This window comes from Spermophilus citellus, assembly GCF_964194105.1.
Source record: "Spermophilus citellus genome assembly, chromosome: 2".
In the NCBI taxonomy this organism is placed as follows: domain Eukaryota; kingdom Metazoa; phylum Chordata; class Mammalia; order Rodentia; family Sciuridae; genus Spermophilus; species Spermophilus citellus.
Window position 1 is genome coordinate 243309238 of NC_138183.1, and position 17739 is coordinate 243326976.

Sequence of the window (17739 nt, forward strand, 5' to 3'; positions counted from 1 at the left end):
CTTTTCAATGTGCATTTACATCTGTTTTAATTTATGCATTAGCTCCTAAGCAGGGCAGATACTACCATCACCTTTTGGCAGAGGAAGAAATTGAGGTCGAGAGAGGTTAAGTGCCTTGATAACATCAAACAGCTAATTGGAAAGCGAGTTGCAAATACAAGATCTGACTTGTAACCTAGAGAATCACTTGCTTTCCATTCCCACTATAACAGAACCATTCATCACTTGTTATATTACCGCAAATTCTAAACTTGCTCCTATCACCCTGAGATGGCAAAGCGTGTTGAAGTCAAATGACGACATGTCAGACACTCAATTTAAGCTTTATTACTTGAAATGACTTGAACTTCTCTGGAGGGGTCCCCTCCTCTGGCTCCTGGTGAAGCGATACATGGATGGCTGAGGTGAATCACACCTTGGTGACTGAGTTCTTCCTCGTGGCCTTCACTGAGCACCCCGAGTGGGGGCTTCCCCTCTACCTGGTATTTTTGAGCTTCTATCTCACCACTCTGCTGGGGAACGCTGGGATGATCCTCCTGATCCGCAAAGACCGCCGACTCCACACTCCCATGTACTTCTTCCTCAGCCACCTTGCCTTCGTGGACATCTGCTACTCCTCTGTCATCGTCCCTCAGATGCTGGCGGTGCTGTGGGAACACGGCCTGGCCATCTCCCAAGCTCGCTGTGCCGCTCAGTTCTTCCTCTTCACCTTCTTTGCTTCCATTGACTGTTACCTCCTGGCCATCATGGCCTACGACCGCTATGTGGCCGTGTGCCAACCGCTGCTCTACGTCACCATCATGACCGAGAAGGCACGCGTGGGCTTGGTAGCCGGGGCTTATGTGGCCGGTTTTGCCAGTGGCTTCATTCGAACAGTGACAGCCTTCACTCTCTCCTTCTGCGGGAACAATGAGATTGACTTCATTTTCTGTGACCTCCCTCCTCTGCTAAAACTCACTTGTGGGGACAGCTACACCCAGGAAGTGGTGATTGTCGTGTTCGCCGTTTTCGTGATGCCTGCCTGCATCCTGGTCATCTTGGTGTCCTACCTGTTTATCATCGTGGCCGTCATGAGGATGCGCTCGGCTGGAGGCCGGGCCAAGACCTTCTCCACCTGCACCTCCCACCTCACTGCTGTCGCTCTCTTCTTTGGAACCCTCATCTTCATGTATCTGAGGGATAATTCAGGCCAGTCCTCAGAGGGCGACAGGGTGGTGTCTGTGCTCTACACGGTGGTCACTCCAATGCTGAACCCCCTCATCTATAGCCTGAGGAATAAGGAGGTCAAGGAGGCAGTTATGAAATTCTTGAGCAGATCAAAGGTTTCCAGAAGGCCCTAGCCAGACCCCTGTGAAATATGTCATTTCTCAAATGTCACCTTCTCAGGAAGGCTTTCCTGCACTATTCTAGTAGAAATCGCACCTAATTACACTCTGACTTATTATTCTATGTAATGTTTGTCATAATTGGACATACTAGATGTTTTATGTGTTTGATATTGTCTGACACTCACCACTGGAAAGTAATTGACATGAGACAAACATGTTTTCATACCCAGGGCTTAGCAAAGAATGGAGCACATAAAAAGCCCTCAATAAATATTTGTTGAATGAATGAAGCTTCAGTGTCTACCTTCAAATTCCATCTTCTTCAGTCCTTAGTTTCTTATCTGCCCCATGGGTTTACTTACTTAATAAGTCTTTGTTTTTTTTGAGCATCTTATGCATGAATGGGTAGGGACCATGTTTGTCTTTATTCACTAATATCTGCTGGCCCCAGTACATTCCCTGGGACAGAAGTACATAATGAATTAGGAGAAAATATTTGGAAAAATCATGAAGCTGTCTACAAAGGAAACTTCTGTTTTATTCAAAGGGATTTTCCAAATCCCATTATTTCTTCTCCTTTTGTTTTCCTTCTTTCTCTGTGGCTTGAAATGATAATAATAAAAACTGTAATAATATTAATATATAGCAACTAACGTTTATTCGATATTACCTTCCAGAAATAATAGGAGATTTGCTACAGGAATTACCTTATTTAATTTGTAAGATACCCTTATAAGGCACACTCTCTTATTATTCCTGCTTTACAGGTGGACGGAGCACTTAAGCTTACAGAGGTTGAGCTGTTTTCCCAAGGTCAGCAAGCAAATGTTAGAGTGCCACTTTCACCCAGCCAGAGTCCGAGCTCTTAATTGCCATACCTCCTGTCTCTAGCTGTGATCTACTACCTGCTCTAAATCACTCAGCCCAGAATTTATTGTTATTGTACTTTTCTTTTTCCTTTTATCTGGTGGAGAAAAGGTAAAAGTCCAATCTCTGGAAGTAGAAGGAGGTTGGCATCATTCATTTTATAGCCCAAGTGCTAGTGCTGTGTAATGTGACTGAGTGTGTGTGTGTGTGTGTGCACGCTCGCACGTGCACATATAGTTGTGCATGAGAAAGTGAGGTGCACAGATTAAACAAATGGCAGCTTTCAAACTCTAAAAGGTAAAGATATAGGGGGAAAAAACTGTGCAGGTGGCCACAACATTGGAGTTCACCTGTCAGCTTTCGTGTCTTTGCATCAAACACCTAAAAACTGCTGAATGGGGTGAAAACAATCCAACTTTTGGCCTTGTTTCAAATATCAACTGCTATGTAAGTGTTCCCTCAACACACTGGCTTCCTGTGAGTGTTAGATGTGTTTATGTTGTAGAAAAGTCTTTGAATTTGGCATCATTGTATCCAGTTTATTACTTCTTAGCTGTAAGGCTTCAGATTAGTTTTTGCCTTTCAACCTGCTTCTCATCTGTGAAATTCTACTTACAGAGCACTTACCCTGCGTGGGCTTTCCATATATCATTTATTCTTAAAACCAACTGGGTGCTTGTGGAGTAGGAGTGTGCTGATTAAGCTCTATAACCATCCATACATGTTACTAAAATGTTTGTCCAGGTTCCAGAACACAAAGAGCTGATCTGTGAGGCTTTTTATTTCAGAACTGTCTGGGATAGTCCCTCCTGGTCCCTTGAGCTTTGGAGGTAGACACTTCTACAAGTAGAGAGTTCACTAATAATTTTTAAACTTAACTCTTAAGTTAATGCATCCTAAGCACATGCAAGGCACTATGCTAAAAGCTTTACATGAATCATTGATTTTAGTCCTAGCAACTGTAATGGAAAATAATTATTATTGACTCCACTTAGCAAAAGAAAAAAAACCCCACTAAGACCAGAAAGGTAATGTGACTGAACTGACTGAACTGAAAGTATGTAGCAAGAAAGTGGCAGACAATGAAGGTTCTGCTCTGAGGCCTTTTACTCCAAAGTGCCTCCTCTTAACTGATATCTGCCTGCCCTGCCCTTTCTTTCTCCAAGGCCCCACATTCTTGAGATTTTCTTCAGAGTTGTCCGGGTTTCAGTTGCACTCTTGTTCTCAATGTTCTGTCACTGTGGGCTGCAGTGGGGACATTTTTGAGACTGACATAAATGCAAAGTTCATGAAACTTACCTAGACACCTCCCATGGGACAATGTGGAAGGTCTGGGGGTATTTTCAGCTCCCTCAGAAAGAGCAGGATTGGTTCAGCTGAACTATGCCTACCAAAGCCTTCCCAGAAAGACCTGTTCTGTCAAAGCTTTTTTCCAATAAACAGCTAATCAATATGGTGCCACCATGCAGTCACCAACCTTGCCTTCAAATCTTCTTTTTTGGGCTTAAGGAATCATTGAAGGAATTGAGATTACTTTCCAAATATGATCATTGCTATTTCTTAGTATTTAATACTATGTACAAATATGGAATTGAATATTTATGTATATATAATTCATTATTTTTGGTTCTATGATCATCAACATAAGATATATTTGAAGGATGTGTCTAAAATCCTTTCTGATTTGCTGACTTAAAAAATGACTTTGTTGAGGTTTAATTGACATGCAATAAATTGTATATTTAAACAATTTACCATTTGATATGTTTTAACAAATGAATATGTTCATAAAACTCTCACCATAATCAAGATAATGAATGTATACATCACCCTTAAAAGTTTTCTTATGCCCTACTGTACTTCATCCCTTGTGGCCTTTCCTACTACTCTTTCTTCACATCCCAGAAAAACACTCATCTGCTTTTTGCCATAATACATGAATTTGAATTTCTTAGAAAATTGTGTAAATTTTGTAGAAAAGGAATAATGTATGTTTTTTTCAACTAGCATGATTATTTCAAGAATCATTAACATTGTTGCATATGTCAACAATTTACTTCTTATTGCTCAGTATTATTACATCATACGCTATACCATGTTTGTTTATCTATATATCTGTTTATGGACTTTTGGGTCATTTCCGGTTTTTGGCTATTATAAATTGTCAATGGAAAACCTTTGACTAGAGATTTACTTTCCCCTCTCTTAAGTATATACCTAGGGGTAGAACGGTTGGGTCATAAAGTAGATGCATGTATAACTTTCTAGGAATCTGCTGAAATTGTTTTCCAAAGTAGTCGTATCGCTTAACATTTGCATCAACAATGCTCACAGTGCATAAGAATTCCACTTACTCCAAATTCTCATGGACACTTGGCATGCCTAGACCTTTCTTAAAAATCATATTAAGAAAAGATAACAGAAAATCTACCCCTAAATCAATTTTAGAAAAAAAGGGGGGGGAGGGGAACCAAAAAGTGGGGGAGGAGAATTCCATGAAAATAGAAGGGTGATCAGTGGAGCAGAGAAAGGGGATTGATAGGGGAGAAGGAGGGATGGGAAAAGTTCCCTCATGGGATCAAGGACCCCACCAAAGAAGACAGTGGAAGCGAATTGCTGGGATAATTCAGGTCCCCAAAGCAGAGCTCTCTGAACTGGCTCCTGGGCACATTGCAAGCTGTCTCCTTCCTCTATGGTAGTGAGTGCACATTTTCCTTTCATCAACCGTCTTTTGGATGGTGGAGTCATTGAATAAGAGGTTAAGTGTCTTTTCATACCTGTTGGGCATTTGTGATCTTCTTTGGAGAAATGTCTGTTGCCCACTTATAAACATTTGATGTAAATATTTAAGTGACAAAGATGGTATGCATTCAAGGTGACAGTGGGATGACTTTCACTGAGTTCTCTTTGCATATCTGCCCCAAATTAGTTGTTCATGTATGTGGAGACCTATTTCTGGACTCTATATACCATTCCAATTATCTCTCTGTTTTTGTACCATACCACATGTTGAATACTAATGTATCTCAATTTCAATTAGTGCTAGTCCTTAAACTTCACTATTCTCATGGTCATTTCAGGTATTCTATGCCCTTTGAACTTTCGTATAAATTTTAAAACCAGTCTTTCAATCTTTACAAAAAATGGGCTGGGGATGTGGCTTAAGCGGTAATGCGCTCTCCTGGCATGCCCGGGGCCCTGGGTTCGATCCTCAGCACTACATAAAAAATAAAATAAAGATGTTGTGTCCACCAAAAACTGAAAAATAAATATTAAAAAATTCTATCTCTCTTTTTTCTCTCTCTCTCTCAAAAAATCTTTACAAAAAATAAGTTTATTGAAATTTTGATTGGAATTGCAATGTTGAATAGAAGTGTGTATGTGTGTGTGGGGGGGCGGGTATAAATTCCTGTTCCTGATCTTAGAGGAAAACTTTCAGTTTTTCAGCATTCATTATGAGGATTTCTCATCAGGTTAAGGGAGTTATGTTTGATTTCTAGTTTGTTGAGAGTTTTTTTTTTTGAATATCAGAAATGGATTTTTGGATTTTTTTCATAAGATTTTATGCATCCATGAGATATCCTTTTGTTTTTTAAATTTTTGTTTGTTAATATATTGAATACACTGTTTGCTTTTGGAATGTATATTCATTCATGTATTTCTGGATAATCTATACTTGGTCAATAGTGTATTATTCTCTTTATTATGAGAGAAAAATAGAAGATATTTTCTATCATTCTTGAGTAGTTAAAAAGGCCATACATAATATTGCCTAAAGCTGTATGCTAATTTAATTCCATTTATTTATTTAAAAAAATTCTGATTGACACATTATTGCACACATTTGTACAGTGTGATATTTCCATGGATGTATACAATATGTATATCAAATCAAGGTAATTAAATTTTCTATTTCCTTATCACTACTTTGTGTTTTGAGACTGCAAGCTCCTCTCTTCTGGTAATTCATAAAATATATAATAGGTTATTGTCAATTATAAAAGAGGTTTGTGTTCTGAGTTATTGACAGTCCTTTGTTAAAAGGAGAATAGAGCAAATGCAAGGAAGACATGTGAGATGTTTGTATCTCCTTACAAATCTGTCTGCAGAAGTCAGTGTCATTTTGATTTCAATGCTGAGGTTGAAAGATAGCTAGGGATGATGGCAAATTAGAAAGTATTTGTAACAGTGGATCTGAAACAGTTTTTCTCTTCTTGGAAAAATTCATTTGTCTTTCTGGGCATTATGTTATTCTGTTCTTAAAGATCAGAGTCTTCCAGGGCTTTATCAGAATCTTTCTTTCTAGTCACAGGTGATTTCATTCAGCCGTATGTACCAAGCAGTCCTTCTATAAATATTTAATATAAAATTCCTTGCCATGCCATGACCTACAAGACTCCACCTGGATGGGTTCCTAGCCACCTGCATGGCTGTCTCTACTCCCTTCTCCTCCTCATTCTGCCCTAGGGCTATCTGCTGCCTGTCCCTTGAGAAGCAACCCTGTCCCTATGTAGGTATCTTTTAAATTCACTCTTCCCTTGTCTTGAAAGTGTCTCCAGATCTTCTCTTGGCTCACTCCTTTGTTTTATTCAGTTTTCTGCTCAAATGCCTAGTGGAGGTGTCCCCCAACTCCTAATCCTCCCTACCTAAAACATGCCTTCCACCCTATTTCATTATCTTCCCCCAACCCTGCTTACTTCTTTCTGCCTTGTTTTATAGTCATCATTTATTCATTTACAAGCTCACTGTCTCCTGAACTATGAGGTAAGAGTCAAGAAAGCAGAGACACTGCCCCCATTTCCTTCTGACTCCCACAAGTACTCAAAAATTTTTCTTAGTGAGTATATGTAAGCTTTTTATACATTAGATTTTAGAGATCACTCAATATCCAAATATATAGATTTTTTTGGTCTTTATAGGCATCCATCTTACATTTTCATTACAGTTAGATGGCAGAGGTTTCTCTTAATTTATTGATCAAATCACAAATTGGCTATTCTCAGGCATGGCTAGAGCAAGAATACTATACCATTCATTTGACTGTGATGTGCAAAAATCTTATGCTTCCTTAATGACATGAATTACTGGCCAAACATTGCCTTTGCTTAGCAATGTAAAATTATTTTTAATCTTTCTCTGGTTTGGTAGTGCTTGAGGTCATGCATGGTGAGACATTTATTCTCTTAGTCCTGAGGTTAGACTCAGAGACTGGTAAACAGAAGGTTCTCAATAGATGTTTGTTGACGATGACAAATTGGGGTCTAAGGATTATGCAAGCATCTAGATACAAATATAGACTTCTCCTCTGTGAAGATTTGTCAAGGTCCTCATAAGAGTTTGTGACTCTCTCTTCTTTCCCAGTTATCTTCTATGTTCTAATCCTAATTCTAATTCATGTTCTTGAGCAAGCTCCCAATTTGCATGAGTCTATATCTGGCCAAATCAGCTTTCCTGTTCCTTACTCCCTGCCTTCCAGTCTCCTGTGGAACCTCAAATCCAAAGGCAATAGACAGAACAGGTCATAGGGACAGAGACCAATTTAACCCAAATCTCTTGGGGGTAGCCCTCTGTGTTTTCCAAACATGAGTGCCTGATTCCTTCTCTAGAGAGGCTGGGTCAGCATGTGCAGGGTGGGTTTTGGGATGAAAGTAGTAAAACATGGCTGGTAGCATTTCTTTTAACATTGGAGAAGACTGAACGTTTGAACCTTGGTCAAAGCCTTCTTGCAACTAATCTTTATAATTGATGAGTAATCTGTATTTGCTGAGATGCAGTTGCACCAGCAAATGAGCATCAGTCACACACCTCTGAGGGTTTTTTGTGATTAACAGAGTATAATGCCTAAGGAGCTCTAGGCTTAATATTTTCCAGAACTGTGATGGCTCATATCAGTGCTCTCTCTTGACCGTTCATGGAACAACTGGGATATTTAAAAAGCATGCCTAGGGGTCAGGAGATCTCCACTGAACTGCTTTATGTGACTGTCCTGATTATTTTCTTAAAATTCAGTAAAATTGACTCAGGGGGAGTTAAAAAGCCTGAATCCACACTACTGCATCTGGACCAAGGAAAAAAGGCATTGTAGGATCTAAAGATGTGAATTTTGGAAAAAATTTTCCCCAGTAACTCTGATGCACAAGCAGCCTAGACCAATCACCTTATTTTGTAGATAAGAAAATAGGCTCAAGAAGGTGAACTGGCATGCTTTAAGGTTAATAGCAACTTGGGGACAGAGTCAGGACCATCACTGATAACTTCTGTATATACACTTCCATGGTTTTCTATGGAAATAATTGAAGTCATCTGGAATCACATTTTTCAAAATGTATTCTGTGCAACACTAGTTCCACAAACCACCCTGAGATGAATTAGTTTCTGTATTATGAATCAGTTCAGTTTTGAGAAGTGCTGCATACCACTTTACCCTTTAAATTAATATTAGTTGAAAACTCAGAGAAGTTCGCTAGTTCATAACATTTTGCCTCACTTAACTCAGAGTTGCCCCAAATTATTTGAAAGTGGGAATATTCCTTTTTTACAACTATTAAACACCTCACGGAATAGAACTTTGGCAAACACACTTTGGGGAAAAACTACCTAGAGAACACATTAAATAAATGATTAATAGTAACTGGCTTCAAAGCTGCAAAAACTAGACTCTAGGCATTACATGTACCAACTAGTGTCTAAGTTATTAAAATTTTACACTAGAGTTTGTAGATTGCAATCAAGATGTGTGTTGTTGTTGGGACAACAATCTGTATGTGGGGGTGAAGGATCTTGTTTTCAAGATCAGAACTATGTGGGAAATCACCAACCCTTCAGAGTTTGGAATAGGAGGCAGCTATCTGGAAGTTCATCAAAAGTTGAACCATCCCATCTCTGTCACAAACTCTGGGCTCAATCATCCATCTGGCCATGAAGATCAAAGGAATTTAGATGCTCATGGTATCAAAGGAAGTAACCTTTTTTTAATGGATGAGCTTCCTCAGAGTTCCTTTCATATCCTTGTTCCTCAGGCTATAGATGAAGGGGTTCATCATGGGTATCACCACAGTGAACAGGACTGCCCCAATCTTGTCTGTGTCCTCAGGGTGAGTGGACGAAGGGAAAAAGTAAACCCCCACAATGGTCCCATAGAAGAGCAGTACCACGGTCAGGTGAGAGCTGCAGGTGGAGAAGGCTTTCCACTTCCCCCCTGCGGATGAGATTCTCAGGACAGCCCTGACGATGCAGGCGTAGGAAAAGAAGATGAGGGCAAAGGGGAAGCTGATAACCGATAAGCCCACGATAAATAACACAAGCTCGTTGATCATGGTGTCTGTGCAGGACAGTTTGAGCAGAGGGGCCAAGTCACAGAAGAAGTGTGGGAGAGCGTTGCTGTCACAGAAGACCAGTCGAGTGAGCAGAAGGGTGTGTGTCAGGGGATGACAGTGAGCAAAACACAGAGCCTGGAATGCATGATGGTCGTGTAGGTCAGAGGGTGGCAGATAGCCGCAAAGCGGTCGTAGGCCATGACCCCCAGGAGGAAATTGTCAGTGACGACAAACACGATGGAGAAGTACACCTGTGTGATGCAGCTCTCATAGGAGATGGATTGACTCTTGGTCTGAATATTCATCAGCATTTTGGGGACTGAGGTGGAAGTGGAGGAGATGTCGGCAAAGGATAGGTTGGCCAGGAACAGATACATGGGGGTGTGTAGATGTGAATCCAAGCCAACGGCCAGGATGATGAGTCCATTCCCAAGCACAATGACCAGGTACATACCCAGGAAAAGCACAAACAGGAGATTCTGCTGCTCAGCTTTGTTGGAGAGTCCCAGGAGGATGAATTCAGATATGGTGGTGTGGTTTCCTTGATGCATAGTTCTGTTATCCTGAAGAATGGGACACAAAGTCTTCATACCCCCATAAGAAATAACAAAATGGTACCCCTTAGCCATTTCAGTGAGTGGGGGCACCTCCTCTAAACTGAAGGAGAATGAAGTTCTTTCTACTTAGTAGAAGGGCTACTTAATAAGAAACTATCTCAGCAGGGCAGAGACTTAGGAAATACCTCAAGAAAAAGACAGCACATGGTAGATAATTTCAATTAACATGTTTTAAACTCTAACGGGATTCTGAATATGACTTTTCTAGGTAGCTCTGACTATTTCTTAAATCTCCCAAACTGAGGACCACAGTTGAAGCGCACCCCATGTTGCAAAGATGCGAAATACCTCTATAGGAATTACTTAAGAATGAACAAACTCATCCAAAGGTTGTTTCCACTGTTCACTTCATCCTTTCAATCTAAGGAGATAGCATTTTGAAAGGTTAAGAATTCAGGGAAGGAGAAGCAACCGATCATGAGAATCCTTATATAGGCATACTGTGTGTGACCGCTCCTTCTCACCAGTTAGGGGAGGACTCCGAAAGAACTGCTCTTGGGGAATGAATGTAAGAAGGGATGACCAGAACTCTGCTTCACTGGCACCTTAGTTTAGGTGATCCATGAGAATTTAGAGGATTCATGTGAACTTTCAGACTTGTAGCTCTCCCTTCTAAACGTGGAAGCTCACTGGATCAGCTTACTATAGCAGGGCAGAGTGAAAAATTGGGGTTAGTAGGAAAACCATGCACCCCCACTTCACAGGAATCTGTGAAGTGAATGATACAGGGGGTCATTGGAACTCAAGCCACTCTGTTGGGATTCCAACCAAGAACCAGCGTGCTAGGTGGAGGTGGCTGTGGCAGGACGACACCAGAGACAGCTCTCTTATGAAAGGGATGAAGGTGAAAAGTTATTGCCCTTCTCGGGGAACTGCATAATGAAGTAGTCTGAAAAGGACACCTTGGAAGAACCCAAAAATGGTCTCATGAAGAAACATGTCTGACACATGGGAGGCACCAACGGCTGGGTGTGTTATGGCAATAGACTTGGACCAGCCCACCTTTTCCCCCCACTCTCATTTGTCCTTCCTGGCTCTATAAAGCTGAAAAAGAAAAGAAAGGAAGACCAAGCAACCACAATTACAATGACAATGGCAGCCATGTGATGGGGATGTGGGGTTAAAGAACATGGGAAGAACAGCTACCTCTGGTTTGTAGATCTCCAAGCTGTACATCAGATGTGAGCTGCGGAGAGAGGACCCTGGCTTTGAAGTGGATGTAAAATGAAAGGATTAAATTGGGCCAGGCTTGGCTGGGCTTGGCTTTTTAATACCTGGCAGTAGGTCTTCAGTGCCAAAGTAAAAGTCATTGTTAAACCATAAGTGACCCAGAAAACTGCCAGGACTCACGTGGTATCACCGAAGACTGGGAAGGGAGTGTGGATTAGTGACTTACTGGAAAGGATATCAGTGTGAGAACCAAGTGGGGGTTGATTACCATCTTTCTACTCTCCTTATATAGTCACTCTCTCATTTTTCCTCTTTCTTCTCTTGTCTCCCAAGCCCTTTGTCTCTCAAAGGTTTTCTTTTTTTTTTTTTATTCCCATGGAGTGGTCAGGAAACAGTGAATCTCCACCTCTGGGATTCTGGAAAACTGAAGGTCAATGGAGCTTTGAGGTCTCTTTGCTTCTGAGAAGCCTGGCTTACAAATCAAACAGGGGAGGGGAGGTTCCATGACAAAACTAAAATGAGAGAAGGGACCATCAGGGATCTGTGCCTAAGATACAGACTGGTCTTAGAGGGTCTTGTGGTTCCAGGTCTTGGGCTGGATTGGGCTTCACTAGAAAGGGGGCTTGTGTGTTTTTGAGTGTTGATCTCCAATCTCTCCTTCCTGTTCCCCCTCTCCCAGCCACACATTGTTCTGAGTCCTTGAAGTGACCAGCTGGTTAAGTAAGACCAGTTGCTAAATTTTTAAAAGATTCACCTCTGAATGTCGGTAAGATCTCAGGAAGTTACAGGAGTCTGGACTCAGAAGCTTTCTTGTAGCAGATGGGGCCTGGGGGCAGCTGTCATGCACTTCACAGAGCTGCTGAGTTCTTGCTCTGAGCGTCAGCGTTAATGGAGTCGTGGTGTTGGGCTCATGGGGGACATTGAGTTCCTTCTGAGTCCTTTGGGATAACATCCCTGAAGTGTTTCCCTAGAGACAAATATTCACATCCTGCCCTTGATGAGGTGAATGGGGACTAGACAGGCAGCTCTGCTTTTCCTGTCTGTTTTTGTTCCTTTGTGTGATTTCCTACTTGTAATGTGGCTGGATATTGCTCTTCAGAGCAAGCCAATTACTGACTTGTGTGAGTCTCATGTTCCTGGGGAGATGATAGCATCTCAAAAGTCCCTTTTCTGTTTTCTCTCTAGAGCCTGCTGGAGGGGACACTTAGTAAACACTGGAGAACTGGTTTGCGTTCTTTTGCTAGTGACTTTGACTCCAAAGAGATGCCATCCCCCATGGAAGGGTGTAGACCATGACCTCTAAGCACTCCAGTGGTTGTCAACATTAGAAGGGAGTCCGAGACCCAGTAAGCAAAGAAAATGGATGTGTGCTAATAATATTGAAAAGAAACATTGAAATCATATTTAGTGGTTCAAAATACATTGGGAAATCCGAAAAAAAAAGACCCCAAATGGACAGGAATGAAAGAAGCTGCACAGCTGGAGATACAGCCCCAATGAATACTTCTCTTCTTCTAATATATACATGGGCCTCAAAACATGGTGCAGTTATTTCTCACTCAAACCAAGAGCACGTATTCTCTTCTAAATAGCAAGCAACTCAACATGGTTTCATGACATGGATTGAATAACATATATTCATGACTAATATTTAAAATAATAAGGTAATGGGGAAGAAACTAAAGGCAAGTTATTCTTTCTTTCTATCTGTGCATCAACTCTTCCCGCATAAAATTCTTCTTCTCTTCTGGACTATCTGTCTATTTATCTATCTACTATCTACATGTCTAGTCGCAGGAAGGAAATGTGGGTGGAGTTAGTATCTTTTGTTGGCAATTGGTCCATGAGGGATATTTATCAGTCACTTCTCTTACTGTTTTAAGATGGACCTTCTAGAAAGCAGAGCCCAAGGCAAGAATTTAAGTCTTTGTATTTTATTGAAAGGAAAAACCTCAGAGAGGTTAGGAGGAGGAATACAGTCATCTGAGGCTATGGTAAAGGCAATAAATTGTAACACAATGCATTACTCCAAGAATCATTGTTTACAACAGGCATGGAAGAGCCAGAGAAGGTTATTCCTCAGATATGTTCACTCAGAGTGTATTTGTTATAGAAGGAGAAGTCACAGCCCGGAGCGGTCTACAGAGAGGAGATAGGAAGGCATCTTTATATGGTTTTTCCTTCTCATCTCCTGTCTTCCAGTAGCTAAGGTCCACTCCATATCTTGAGCTTCCACCTTGCATTCTCTGGCCACTTGGTAGCCACACAAGAAGTTAGGAACCTTGCTCCATAATATACGTCTCTCACTCCCAGTCTAGGAGAGAAGGGGAATTTTGTGCGGGAAGAGTTGATGCACAGGCTCAATGTCACTGGCTCAGAGAACTTGGGAAGAGGAAGCAGGCTTTGAGAGGTGGGTGGTGTTGTTAGAAAGAGGAGGGACATGTGGTGTGCAATGCACTTCAACTCTCACGCTACCTGGATTGGCTCATGCTGTCCCATCGACAGTACAGTGTGGTGACTCCATTTTCTTAGGAGAATGAAAATATTTGAATGGGGGGGAAAGAACTCTCAGGCAATACAGAGAAATGTTCCTTAATATTTTATTTATTATTGCTCAGATACTACCTTAGGAGCCTTTGTAGACTTTTATCCTGGATTCTTTTCACAACCTCACCCCCATGACATTAAATACTTTGGGGAAACATTTTTTTTTCAGATGGCATTGAGATTTGGAGAGAAACACATTATGACAATATCTAAGATTTTTTTCTCCCCTGTGGGACTAAATTTGGGCCATGTGGATGTGAACTTGTTCCTGTTGAGAAGGCATAGTCTAGAGTCTCTCACAAGGTGGTGCTCTGTCTTGATCAAAAATGCTGAGGCAGGAATGCTGTCCACATGCATTCCAGAGTCTTCACCTCCATGGCTGTCACCGGGGCTCTGATGGATATTCTCCACTCTGTTTTCCATCCCTCACACTTCAGCTCACAGTTTGGTTGACCAGTGTTGGTCTTTGGGAGTTGGACCTTTTCCTCTGAAGGATCTCAATTCTTATGGCCCTGATCTTGCTGGGTTTTGGTTGTGATCATTGCTTATCACAGTTTATAATTTGGAATTACTCTGGTTCAGGATTTCAGGAATGAGAAGCCACAGTTGCCTAAATTGGACTTTGGGTGTGAGAGAGAAGGGCCACTCCTGCTGTTATCCATTGGCTCCTGAATCTGTGTTTTAGCTATGAAGGATGCCATACTGCCGCAGTCTGGCTGGGCACAATTCAGGAGCCACTTGTCAAAAGAAACTAACTTTATTTTTAGAACTACAAATGCCAAACAAAACAGCTCCTCAGGAAAAAACCCTCAGAGCCCAACTGCCACCACCGGCTTCCCACAAGCCTCTCACCCCCACACAAACCTCACCACCTCCCACAATCCTCCTGCTCTTGAGGCTGATTGGCTGGGTCGTGTGGGCGGAGCCAAAGAAATCCCCCAATGAGCAGCTCCGTGGAGGAGCCAATCAGCTAGATGTTGCTGGGGCCGCTGTGAGCCAATCATCAGCTGGCAGTCTGAAGGGCAGGGAAACAGCCCAATGAACATCACCGCACAGGAGTCAATCAGCTAGATGTTGCTGGGGCTGCTGTGAGCCAATCATCAGCCGGCAGCTGGAAGTTTGCTGGCAGCTGGAAGTTTGCTGGGGCCCCTTTGGCTGTGGCTCTCAACATCTCCCCCCTCTCTGTTTAAACAACAAGCATGTGGCTTGGGGACCGTGCCTGCCTTAGGTTGTCCAATACTACATATGGTCCTTACCCGTCTTCGGATGAGCTGACCTCAGGGCGTCAGCCTCCTGTCTTAGGTTGGTACCATTGTAATTGGATCTTACCCGTCATTGACTACCGGTCCAGTATACAGCCACACCTGTGGAGAGGTCTTTGTCATGACAAGCAGAAGGGAGGAAAATACACCAAGACAACTGATGGCTCTTGTTGGAAAAATTGTACCACCAATGACATCATCAGCAAAAATACCCCAACACTACCACAAGTCGTTGCACCAACAGATAGTTCACAATGCATAGTCTAGGCAAGTCTAGGCAAGTTCTGCAAGTTCTGCACATATTCTAGGCAAGTTCTGCAAGCAGTTCAGATTGCAGAAGCTGTAGATTAGTTTTATCTTTGTCTTCACCGGCACTGGGATGAAGATAGGAATTCTGGCAATAATGGCTAAAGAAAAAATTATGTAACATTCCAGAAGGCACTAAAAGAAAACAATTTTCTTAACAATTTACATTATCTTGAAGAGAATTATTAAATATAATGAAAAGGTAAGGTGAGAATTATTAAATATAATGAAAAGGAAAGGTGAAAGTAAACAAACAGATCTGTTAACCTCCTTTTTTGTTTACATATTAAAACAATTCTTAATAGTTATTTACCCAATTTAAATTAAACCATTTAAATCACGTGAAAAAAAATATTTGGATCCATTTTTTCATGAGCGCTCCTCATATATGATATATGGACATACGTACATTCAAACATATAACACAAAACACAAGTGTGCACACATAATATAATACATATAACACATAACATAATAGTAAAGGCCTTATAACTTTTTACAGGTGAAATCTCCATTGCAATGTTTAAAAACTCTATAGTCAAAAAAAAAAAAAATAGAACTGATCAGCAAAACATTAACCTAGGTCTGTATGAGCTCAAAAAACAAAATAGAACTTCATGATATGGGAAAGGGCAATAATAAAATAGATATTGAAAAAAGCATCCTGGTTCTGTCGCAGATGTAAGGATAGCCAAATTGGAGTTTTGGATATCAGCTGTTATGGATTTGAGCCAAATCATTTTCTTTTTGGTCTGTAGAAATCGCTTTAGTTAATCTCTCTGGAATCCAAATCGGCTGCTGTTCTCCCTGTGGAAATACACAAACAGGCCCCCGACTCCAGACAATCACTGGGTCAGGACTTTAGTTAATCTCTCCAGAATCCAAATCGGCTGCTGTTCTTCCTGTGGAAACACACAAACAGACCCCCGACTCCAGACAATTACTGGGTCAGGACCTTTCCATTGTCCTGTTAGAATATCTTTCCAAAGTACCTTGGGCTTATGTACATTTTTTGGACACATATGCCTTTCTGCAGCACTAAGTCCTGATGAATCCAAATTTAAAAAGTTTAGAGTAAAAAGGGTTATTTTAAGTTTATCTTTGGGGAATATATACCCCTTCCCAATTCTGTCTTTTTGCTTTAATAAGTACATTTTAATAGTTTGATGAGCTCTTTCAACTATGCCTTGTCCCTGTGGATTGTATGGGATTCCTGTTATATGAGTAATACCAAATGATGAGCAAAATTGTTTAAAAGACGTAGAAGTATAACCAGGGGCATTATCTGTTTTTAACTGTTTTGGAATGCCCACAGTGGCAAAATTTTGTAAGCAATGAGCTATAACATATTTAGTTTTTTTCTCCGGCATGAAGGGAGCCCATCAAAAATCCAGAAGAAGTATCAACTGTAACATGCAAATATTTTAATTCTCCAAATTCTGGCAAGTGTGTGACGTCCATCTGCCAAATATGGTTAGGTATCAATCCTCTAGGATTGACTCCAAGATTAACTTGTGGTAAAAAGGTCACACAATTTTGACATTGTTTTATTATTTGTCTAGCTTGTTCCTTAGTTATTTTAAAATGCTTTTGTAAAGTATTAGCATTGACATGGAACCTTTTATGAAAATTTATAGCTTCTTCTAGTGTAGAGAAAATACGTATGTCATGTGTAGTTTTATCTGCTAAATCATTGCCCAAACTAAGGGCTCCAGGCAATCCTGTATGTGCCCTGATATGTCCTATAAAGAATGGATCTTTTCTGTCCCAGATTAAACTTTGTATAGTGGAAAACAAAGAGAAAACAGTAGAGGAAGGGGAAATCCTACCAGCATCTTCAAGGGATACTATAGCATTAACTATATACTGACTATCAGAAAATAAATTAAATACAGAATCTTTAAACATCACAAAAGCTTGTAATACTGCATTAAGCTCTACCTTTTGAGCTGATTGTTTGGGTACTAAAAATGTAAAAGTTTGATCAGGTGTAACTATTGCTGCTGTACCACTATTTGACCCATCAGTGAATATATTTGGAGCATTCATGATAGGTGTTTTTCTTGTCATTTTTGGAAAAATTACAGGATGCAATGACCAAAAAGACAATAAAGGATTAGATGGTAAGTGGTTATCAAATGAAACATTAGATTTGCACATGATTATTGCCCAAGTATTTAACTCATTAGCTAATTCATCAATTTGATTCATAGTATATGGAGTAATAATTTTATTGGGAGAAATTCCAAATACTCCCTTTGCTGTTTTTATTCCTTTGAGTATTAATTGTCCTACAGCCTCAGGATACCTAGTAAGAATAGTGTTA

General features: G+C 40.8%; 2 protein-coding genes across 2 annotated transcripts; one reads left to right on the plus strand and one right to left on the minus strand.

Annotated features, from left to right (window-relative positions):
* Positions 1–395: 395 nt before the first annotated feature.
* Positions 396–1340, plus strand: LOC308641165 (olfactory receptor 9Q2; the record flags this gene model as incomplete). Its single annotated transcript, XM_081279475.1, has 1 exon — positions 396–1340. The coding sequence occupies one exon, from the start codon at positions 396–398 to the stop codon at positions 1338–1340; it is 945 nt and encodes a 314-aa protein (XP_081135601.1).
* A 7798-nt stretch (positions 1341–9138) lies between these two features.
* LOC308634987 (olfactory receptor 1S1-like) lies at positions 9139–10062 on the minus strand (the record flags this gene model as incomplete). The annotated part of the gene is given in 3 exon segments (XM_081269236.1): positions 9139–9168; positions 9170–9621; positions 9624–10062. Coding segments are annotated over 3 exon segments (921 nt in total).
* Between the last annotated feature and the right edge of the window lie 7677 nt (positions 10063–17739).